We start from the raw sequence: 10,976 nt of genomic DNA on the forward strand, positions 1-10,976 counted from the left end.
AGAAATGATAAAATATTGTATAAACGAGCTACAGTAACTGTGTAAATATACATGGTACTGTAGCTCGGGATGGTTTTACACTATTTTACCCAGTTTTAGCTCCACTGATGTAGCTCAAAATGTGTAAAATTAAAATTTTTTTGCATTTTACATGATTATCTACCAACTGATGTGGATGCTCTAAGAAAAGTTTAAAGAATTTCTTTTTAAACTAGAGAAATTTTGTCCTTTTAAGTTAAAGGATAATCAAGGAATGAGACTACAATTGTTCTTTCATCACCATTTTGCATTATATAAGCTTAATTTCCTTTGACCGATAGAAATATGAGGCTTATTTGTTTTTTTGTGTATGTAGTTCTCCAAGACATGGATGCTACAAGATCAAACATATCTGGAAAGTAAAAAGAAACTAAGATAATAAGACTTGAAAAACTAGCATAAGATTAGAATCCAGCAAAACCAACAAGTTTGATTAAGCCATAAGTTACTCCTATAGCCATCCAGATCCCCATCAATAACTTCACAATTGGTGCCTTCCCAAGAAAAAAACCTAACCCTCCAAACATTAACAGGCAAAGCTTACAACCGCTATTATCAACCCTACCCACACTGCATAATCCTTTACAAATATTGACCCTATTAGCGGTACCCAAGCTCCCACTGAACATGAAAGTGCTAAGTCTACTGACGCTCCATACCAAGAGTTTGGCAATTTCTCCTTCTCAGCGTCTAGCTCCTTCACTCCCATGTTCTCAATGCTACACTCGTTCTTCATTCGTGCCTTTTCTATGTAATATTGAGAGTGAACTGAAACAAACTCTCCTACAGCCATACTACAAGCTCCTGCAACTAACCTTGCAACTCCATTAAAGATCATAGTCTTTTCTTTTATGACAGCTCCAATTAAAATCACTAGACCAACCTATTAAAATAATTCCATAGATACCATGTAGATATGGCAAACAGATAAAGTATTCTTATGTTTAGATCTAATGGTACCATACCACAATCACAAGTACCAAACAACAGCCTGAGCAACCAGACTTAACATAGGTTTTAGAATTAAAATATATATACACACACACACACACACACGATCCAATTCATTACAACAAAAACCTATGTATCTCCCAACATAGAATTTTGCTAAAAGTAAAAAACTAATACACCAAATATAATCTTACTCTACAAGAATACTAAAATCCCATGTTCCAAAGCATGATTTGAAATTTCAATGATCCATGCAGATCACACCCCCGATTATTCATAACTTTATTACAAAACCTAATACCTGCAACACATATACTCCTCTAATGTCAACTACTCAAAGTGTGCAATTGAAAGTACCACTGCTTCACTAAATACAAAAATCAATCGAATATTTGTTTGAGTAAAACGGTGACACTCTCAAAAGTCAAAACACCATCCTTGCCATCATTTTTTGGGAGTTTGATGGCCAAGATCAGTGCTCTTTGAGCCCACCACCACAAAACTGCTAAAACACATCATCATACAAGATTTCATTGGATTATTGACTTGCTCTTTCTCCTTCTTGGTCTCAACCTCCATGTTTGAGCAGCACATGAATACATTCATCTTACTCTTATGCTTAAAACCAACTTTCTTCTCTTTCTCACTCTCTTTCTCTTGATGAGCATCCCCTCTGACGAGCTCCACGTTTGAGCAACAAACCCAGAGCGACTTCTTGAAGAAAAACCTACATCTTTTCTTTTTCTTTTCGTTGAATATCAATGATTTATCAGATGGCATGTTAGCACTGGGTGCTTCAGTTGGAACAACTTCGTAACCCATTTTCTTTGTTGTCATAGAGAATGAATAAATCTCTAACCATGGATTGCTTTATATATTCAATGATTTTTACTTGCTTGCTAGTTAAGCAAATAGTCAATACACGAATTATTCAAACATCAAGATTTAAGTTTGAATTATTCAAACTTTGAGATTTGAGGATATATTGCAAATGGTTTTTTCCTAATCTTTAAATCCCAATTGAATTAAAGAATTTGATTAATTGTAAGGGGACCAAGTAAAGCAAGTACTTAACTATAATAAAGAAAAAAATGACATAATCAGCCTAAGTAGAGAGAGAGGATCATTTCTAGAGATTGACCAAGTAATGGTGACAACAACTTATGCTAACAATTTTCTAAACTGAACATTCACAATTATTAAGGTTCGATTATATATATACACACTAACGATGACATTTTGTGGGTACTAGCTCATAGATTAATAATCGATAACTTATGTCTATATGTATTTAATAATAAATAAATACAAAAGTCAACCTTGTAATAAAAAAGGAAAAAATAGCATTTGAGTCTGCCATTGCGTTGAGCTGCAGTTGTGAATGCATTAGGTTCCAACATATAGGGTCTGTTTGGATAGAACTTATTGCTGAAAACTGAAAACTGAAAACACTGTAGCAAAATAATTTTAAAATGTGTGAATAGTACCGCAGGACCCATTTTTAATGAAAAAGTGGCTAAAAAGTAAAATTTGTGGGTCCGTGAACAGTGCACGAATGCACTGTTCACGGAAGACTTGGTCAACAACTGCGGCTGGGAAGGAAGAAAAAAAAAAAAAAAAAAACTGAAGGCTGGACGTGGACGTGGACGCTGGACGCTGGATCCAAACACATTCATAGTCTCTATCTTCACTATTATTTTTTTAACTAGTTTATTACCCGTGCTTACGCATAGAAACATTGAATAATAATAAAAAAAAGTAAATAATTGTGTCAATATTTTTGTTAGATTATTATTATTATTGTTATTATTTTATTCTTGAAATAGTGTTGATTATTAATAATAATAATAGTGTTGTTGTTGTTGTTGTTAATATTTGTATAACAACTATGACACTTAACTTATATTGCATTTTGGGCATCCTAGTAGCTAGGCTAGTCATGAAGATTGCACGGCGTATTGTGGTTATCTAAAGATCATATATTTTAATCAATCTTCTGCTACTATATAGATCTATGATATACGAAAATAAAAGAAACACAAATTCATCGATCTTCATCAAAAAAATTTATACGAAAATAAAAGAAACATAAATTCACTACCATTCAGATCTATGTATTCCAAAATAAAATAAAGGCGAAAATGCACTTTTGGTCCCAACATTTTGGGTCAATTCCCATTTTGGTCCCAAAATTGATTTCTTTGCTAATGTCATCCCTAAAAAACGAAAATCGTTTTTAAAATGGTCCTTTCCGTCAGGCTAGAAACGGAATAATCCTACGTGTTTAACGGACCTCCACCTGTCAAGCCCACTCATTAAAATAATAATATGATAATCCTACGTGGACACCTCAGTCAGCCAAAACTCACATGCCACTCACGTGCGTGCCACCTCAGCTGTCCACCTCGTCTTCCCTCGTCCCAGACCCCTCATGTGACCCCACGTGACCCTACTCCTCAACTGCCTCAGTCATCTACACGAAGATCCCAAAAATCCCCAAATTGCAGATAAAACCCTAAAATTCTTACGTTGTATTCCTCATCCCGATCCCTAAAATCTCTAAATCAAACCCAGTTTTGAGTTGAACGAAACCCCTAAACAATGAAATCCCTAAAAAAATCCCCAAATCGCACACTGAAAATTGAAAAAAACAAGGGAGTTAGTCGTGGGTTGAAGCTTTAATCCAAATCTGCAGCAGTTTCAAGATTTTAGCGGCGGGTTGAAGCTCGAAAATGTAACTTTAGCTCGAAAATGTCCACTTTATCTCTTTCTCTGTGTATGTATCTTTGTCACTCTCTCTCTCTAACTTTTTTCACACTCCAGTCCGAGGAAGGAGAATGGAAGCTAGCTGTGCATCTGCCTCTGCATCATCGGAGGGAAGCTTGAGGAGGAGAGCACCACGCATGTGCTATTGCCCCTCCCCTCAGAAGCCCGTGCTAGTGGTGTCTTGGACAGAGAACAATCCAGGGAGAAGGTTCTATGGGTGTCCCAATTACTGGGTAAGTTGGTTTGTTAATTTTGTTGTCTGTTCATTTTGTTAATTTGGGTTTGTTAATTTGGTTTTGTTGTTTGGAATTTTGTTTGGAATTTGGGTTTAATTTCAGGTTGGTAAGAAATGCAAGTTCTTCCAATGGATTGATGATGAGATTTGTGAGCGTGGGAAGGTGCTAATCCCAGAAATGAGGCAGAAAATTCTCAGGCTCCAAGTGGAGGTTTCAACCTGCAAGAAGAGGGAGAAGTTTTTGACAGTCTGTTTGATATTGTCACTGATACTGTGTGGGATATGCCTTTGTGTGATTCTAGCTTTGGTGAATTAGATGGGTGGGGTATGGGGGTAGAATGTTTTGGACAATGTTTTGGCAGGGTTAGGACAATGTGGTGTTATCCTTTGTATCCAAATGATGTCAGAATGAAATATGCAATGCAATGACATAGTTCAGTGTTATCCTTTGTTAATTACCTTAATTGATTGCAATTAGATTGTTAATTTCCCAAATCTGCAATATTGGTAATCTAAATTTTGTTTTGCTGCAATGTACAACAATTTCACCAAATTTGCAATACACAACAGGTTACCAAATTTGCATTAACCTGCAGTAAATATGCAATACAAGTCATCAACAGGTTAATTACAAGTCACCAAGTTTGCAGCACCAAATTGCAATACAAGTCATCAACAGGTTAATTACAAGTCACCAAATTGCAATTCCAACACAAAACAAAAGAAGCAAATCTGCACTACCAAATTTGCAGTACCAAATCTGCACTACCAACACAAAGACTAACTACCATACCAAATTGCCCTAATTGATACACATAACAACCCAATTAAGTGCAATTCAAAATTTGCACTCCAAAACAACCCAATTAAGTGCAATTCAAAATCTGCACTACCAAATCTGCAATACCAAATCTGTAGTTTTAAAGCTGCACTACCAACACAAAGACTAACTACCATACCAAATTGCCTTAATTGATACACAAAACAACCCAATTAAGTGCAATTCAAAATCTGCACTCCAAAACAACCCAATTAAGTGCAATTCAAAATCTGCACTACCAAATTGCAATTCCAACACAAAACAAAAGAAGCTCCAAAACAATACATCAAAGTTCAGGTCTGCATCAATAAGGTCATTCATAAATATCCAAAAATGCAGTACATGAGTGGTCTAAGTTCAGCCACATCAAAGACTAACTACCAACACTAGTTACAGTAACTACTAACACTGCCTATACCCAATTACAAATGTCTGCCATAATCCAGGTAGTTAATTTAAACCAAAAAATAGGCCATGTCTTGCCAATTACAAAAGCTCAAAAATGTAAACCCAAAAAGTGTTCCTGCACCCCTACCCTTGGACCATGCACAGATGCCTGGCTCTCAGCAAACCTCAGTGCCTCCCTATACCTTGATGCATTTCTTGATGCAGTTAGAGTTTCACTTGTGATAGACCCCCTCCTTCTCTTCCTTGGATTGGTACTTGCAGGGTTGCTGCTTGGTGGATCTTGCTAGCTTCCAGTTGCTTGGTGGATCTTGCTGGCTTCCTGGTTGCTGCTTGGTGGATGCTGGCTACTGGCTTCCTGGTTGCTAATTGGTGGCTGCTGGTTGCTTCTTTGTTGCTGGTTTGATGGCATATTTGTGGCATTTGGTTCACCAGCTTGGCCATTGTAATTTGTCTACAAGCAGCAGCAGCAAATACAACTAAGTTAGAACATTACGTGACATTTCAAAACATGCAGAATTTCAAAACATTACTTTTACCTGGTTTGGTATATTTCTCCTCTGGTTTTGGGCACCAGGCAGTGAAGAATTTCCTCCAACCTCACCTTTGCAGCTTCTTTTGTTGTGACCTATCTTTCCACAGGACTTGCACCTCTTGGCAATACCCTTGCACTTGTTGTGACCCCTCCTTGGTTCATTGGGTTCTAAGGCTCTCTTCTTCTTGGGCCTACCTGGTGGCCTTCTCTTTATGGGAGGTTGCATAGGAGGGAGATCAGTTGGGGTCCACATATTGGCACCATTGAGTGGATCAATGGAGTGCTCATAACATGCTTTGTATGTGTTGACTTGGTAGCAGTTATTAGTGTACTTCCTAGCTTGCTCTCTGTTGAAGAATATGCATGAAATTGCATGGCAACATGGGATACCAGTGATATCCCATCTCCTACAACTGCACACCCCCTTAGCCAGGTCCACAATGAAGCTCTGCAGTCCATTCTTCACCTCAAATTTGGTGTCAGAAGCCCAACAAGCTAACCACCTACCACTACCCACCTTCTCCCTATGTAGTCTTTTACATACTTTAGGGCAAAGCTCAGATTCCACCCTCAGAATACTGTGCCTGTTTTGCTGGAATCTACTCATTAGGTATAACCTTATGTCCTCAAGTTGCAAACAGGAAAAACCCACAATTTAGTGCATGCAACAGTGTATACAGGTAACCAAAATCCAAATAATAATCCAAATAATAAGCATACCATGCTAATGATGGGTTTCCCCCTGAATTTGAGTATCCTACTATTGAAACTCTCACACATGTTGTTGATGACTCAATGCATCAGCTTCGAACATGTGTCTAGCCCATACCTTGTTGTGGTATGTCCCTTCAACCAATTATATGCACCTCATCAACCTCCTTCATCTCATTCATTACCCTTTCAAATTCATGTGCATATGTGGCTTTAGCCGTTTTCCAAAACGGCTCCCTAATCGCATGTGCCGGGATGCTTCTTCCTCGATTGTTGTACAAATGTCTACAACAAATTCTATGCTCATATTGTGGCCAATTATACGCAAAATGCTGCACCAACCCCTCCAAGAAAATCAACGAGTGGTTAGCATGTATACATATTTCACTACTTGTTGAATGTACTTAAGTTAAAAAAATGAGCATGTTTTGGAGATACCTTTTGCTTTGGTCGGATATGAATGTCCACCTCTTCTCATCACCAATGTCTCACAAGGCAAATTTATAAACCAAATCCATGAGTCCTTGGTTTCGGCTTCCACCACCTTAGCAACTGCTAGAGGGAAATATTCTTCATTAGGGTCTCTGGCAATTGCAACCATCAGCTGGCCCCCTATCTTGGTTTTTAGGTGACAAGCATCCAACCTAATTATTGGCCTACAACCTACCCTGAACCCTTGCTTTACACCGGACGACGGATGTACAGTCTCTCAAAATAAGGTAGACCAGCCTGTAAGTCCATCTCAGCAGCCAAGTCACCTTCATTGAATGTGTGTGTCTTCATTACAACTGTACTGCCAGGGCTGGATCTCTTTAGTTCTGCACAATAATCCCACAGTTTATTGTACTGCTCTATAAAAGACCCATCAACAAACTCCTAAGCCTTTTCCCTAGCCCTACTAGCTTTTCCTGCACTGATATTCACAACATACTTCTCATGCACAACCTCTTGAATGTCCCTTAGCTTAATATCAGGTTGCCTCTTCACCTTCTTCATCAACTTCTTTGCAAGGAACTTGGCAGAACACCTTGGGTTTTTGTAGCTCCTAGTGCATGTGTGCTCCAAGTTCAGAGTCCTTAGCTGCCAGCTCATCTCCCTTGGTAGCTTTGCAAGGTAAGCTGAAAACTTACAGGGAGGTTGGCATTTAACTCTAACCCTAACAGCATCATTCTTCACAAACTTCACCCCCCATCCACCTTTTACAGCATACTCAGTCATAGCATCCTTGAACTGCTTAGATGAGGTAAATAACATGTACTTCTCAAATACCAAGTGTTCAGGATTGGAAACTGATCTAAACACAGGGAACTTCTTCCTCCTTCTGACATTCTTCACAACTCTTTCATTGACAGTAGCACCACCCTTACTGTCACTGCCATCATCACCATCACCATGAAACTCACCATCAGATGATGACTCACTTAGGCTCAACAACTCCTCAGTTGTGTAGTCTGAGTTCATCTCCCCATCCCCCATCTGATCAGACATGTGCATCATTGTATCACTATCACTGCTTGCACTATCTTCACCCACATATCTTTGGTTGGGGTCCATTGATCTTGCCCCTTCTACATCACTGTCCCCAGAACTGTCATTGCTATCAGTGGTGACAGCCCCATCCTGTTGTGGTTCCTCAACAATTGGTTCCTTCCCTGGTCTTTTGCACCCAAGTGTTTTCACTTCACCATCACTGCCACCATCCCTACCACTAGCACTGCCACCAGCCCTACCATCAGCACTGCCACCATCCCTACCACTAGCACTGCCACCATCATCCCAGTCATCATCATCCTCAGAATTAGAACCATCATAATAACCATCAAAAGGATGATCAGGTTCACTAGAGCTGAAATTCTCAGAATCACTAACAAACAAAGGGTCATCATAATCAGCCTGTACAACAACATCCAGAGGCAAACCATTACCACCATTAATAAGTATAGGGTCATGTACTGGATGCTCTACATATACATGAATCTCTCCATGACCCCTCACCAAATCAGTCATTAACATTGCATCATTATCATTCTTAATCAGCTCGAACACCCCATTATCCCCAGGCCTTGTGTACCACAGCCTACTCACATGTGTATACCCAAAATCTCTACAGATGGCCTCAATTTCTACCTTAGACCACTTATCAGGATCACAGTTATCTACTACTCCTACCTCACCCCCCACATACTTCAGAGGATTTTCATCAAAATGGCCACCATGGTGCACATGCAAAGTAAAGAACTCGTTCATTCTGCATGCATGAGATATATAGTCAACATTATTTAATCCATTACTTAGAAAACCAAACCAAACAGTCAAACATACACTGACACAATAACAATCCTAAACAAACAACACTATTTCTCAAACACAAAGCAATATAAAACTATATCTAAATGCTAACAGGGAACACATGGACCAACTTGCTCCCTTAAAGGCCAAACACAAATCACCCACCAAACAGACAACACCCACCAAACAGACAACACTATCGAAATAAAGGCATAAACTGAAATAGTGGTCCCTACGCATATTGACAGTGTGTGAAAAAAGTTAGAGAGAGACATATACGGTGTGTGCAAAAGAGAGAGAGAGAGAGAGAGAGAGAGAGAGAGAGAGAGAGAGTGACAGAGATACATACACAGAGAAAGAGATAAAGTGGACATTTTCGAGCTAAAGTTACCTTTTTGAGCTTCAACCCGCTGCTAAAATCTTGAAAATGCTGCAGATTTGGATTGAAGCTTCAACCCACGACTAACTCCCTTGTTTTCTTCAATTTTCAGTGTGCGATTTGGGGATTTTTTTAGGGATTTCGTTGTTTAGGGGTTTCGTTCAACTCAAAACTGGGTTTGATTTAGAGATTTTAGGGATCGGGATGAGGAATACAACGTAAGAATTTTAGGGTTTTCTCTGCAATTTGGGGATTTTTGGGATCTTCGTGTAGATGACTGAGGCAGTTGAGGAGTAGGGTCACGTGGGGTCACATGAGGGGTCTGGGACGAGGGAAGACGAGGTGGACAGCTGAGGTGTCACGCACGTGAGTGGCATGTGAGTTTTGGCTGACTGAGGTGTCCACGTAGGATTATCATATTATTATTTTAATGAGTGGACTTGACAGGTGGAGGTCCGTTAAACACGTAGGATTATTCCGTTTCTAGCCTGACGGAAATGACCATTTTAAAAACAATTTTCGTTTTTTAGGGATGACATTAGCAAAGAAATCAATTTTGGGACCAAAATGGGAATTGACCCAAAATGTTGGGACCAAAAGTGCATTTTCGCCTAAAATAAACACACAAAAAATCAAAGCCAATGGATCTTACTCCATAGACTTCTTCACTTCAAGAAGATTAGGAGCGATGTACTTTGTTTGCTTCTTTTACTCCTCGTTTTTGGGTTTGTCTTTGGAGTCTCAAATAAAAATGTTAATGCAACAAAGATTGAGAATAAACACATTCTTTAAATTTACAAAGAATTCTACCACTTCTTCAGCAATACATTGAAAATTTTTTGTCAACCTATTACAAAAATATATTTGTGGGGGGAGGAATATAACCTCCTCGTGAATTTCAGACCAAAGAAGGAATGCCATAGAGACACTCCTAAAATAAGAAATTGGCCCAAGTCTCAACGTTGAAAAGCCCAAGCCCATGAAGTTGTAGGATGATCTGGACCGGCTATCGAGGTAATCCAAGGAACACCCAACTGAGAAGAGATCTAATAGATTCATCGAGGGAGCAATCTTGACCCCTTTTTTCAAGAGAAACACAAAGAAGATGGCACAGAATCTAAAGTAATAGTTACTTTCGCACTAATTAGGTGTTCCTACCCAATGTTAGCCCCATTAATTGATGATTGACTAACCTAAACAGTAAAGACACCCTAAAAGTCATCTTTCATGATCAAGGAATGGTAGGAAAGGTGTCTAATGGGAGAAGTATCTTCTATCATCTAGCCAAGAAATGCATAGCTGGAAAGGAGGAAGGAGAGAGGGGGGGGGGGGGGATAAAAGGACAAGTTAGCCCACGAATGAGGGGGTCTAGAAAAATTGAGAAAGAAGAGCAAGAGAGAGAGAGAGAAGGAGAGAGCAAGAATCTGTATTAACTTTTATTTCATACATTGTACCTGAGAAGTAGATTTTCTCAATCAAAGTGTCTTATTCAACCATCTTTGTCCTTCAATTACTCGTCTAATTTTTCCATTGTGGATTTTTAACCTTTTCTTAGAAATTAGTTGTGTTGATCAAGAATTTTTGTCACTATGAGTTTTTGAGCCCCACAATATTTATTTGAAATATAAAAATAAAATTGGTCAAGAGCTGCAACATTATCTTTGATGAATTGCAAACTGAGTCAACTTCATAATCGATATCCCAACTTAAGTGATACTTTATGTATTTGATGATAAATAAGTACAAACGTCAACTTTGCAATAAAAAAAGAGAGGAAAAAACAACATTTAGTCTGCCATTGAGTTTTTTATTTTTTATTTCTAGAGATTGTTACAACTTATAATAT

General features: G+C 38.6%; 1 protein-coding gene and 1 pseudogene across 1 annotated transcript; one reads left to right on the top strand and one right to left on the bottom strand.

Annotated features, from left to right (window-relative positions):
- Positions 1-283: 283 nt before the first annotated feature.
- Positions 284-1,812, bottom strand: LOC142636198 (vacuolar iron transporter homolog 1-like; annotated as a pseudogene).
- Positions 1,813-3,827: 2,015 nt separating this feature from the next.
- LOC142636206 (uncharacterized) lies at positions 3,828-4,307 on the top strand. Its single transcript, XM_075810341.1, has 2 exons — positions 3,828-3,989; positions 4,095-4,307. Exons 1-2 carry the CDS (start codon positions 3,828-3,830, stop codon positions 4,305-4,307), a joined length of 375 nt encoding a protein of 124 aa, XP_075666456.1.
- Positions 4,308-10,976: the final 6,669 nt, after the last annotated feature.

The sequence above is a fragment of the Castanea sativa genome, chromosome 1 (assembly GCF_040712315.1).
Source record: "Castanea sativa cultivar Marrone di Chiusa Pesio chromosome 1, ASM4071231v1".
Taxonomy (NCBI): Eukaryota; Viridiplantae; Streptophyta; class Magnoliopsida; order Fagales; family Fagaceae; genus Castanea; species Castanea sativa.

Bases quoted from the DNA above. Each gene is read 5' to 3' on its own strand.
- LOC142636206 (XM_075810341.1), top strand. From the start codon at position 3,828: ATGGAAGCTAGCTGTGCATCTGCCTCTGCATCATCGGAGGGAAGCTTG. The intron at 3,990-4,094 runs GTAAGTTGGTTT...GTTTAATTTCAG, and splicing joins ATGGGTGTCCCAATTACTGG to GTTGGTAAGAAATGCAAGTT.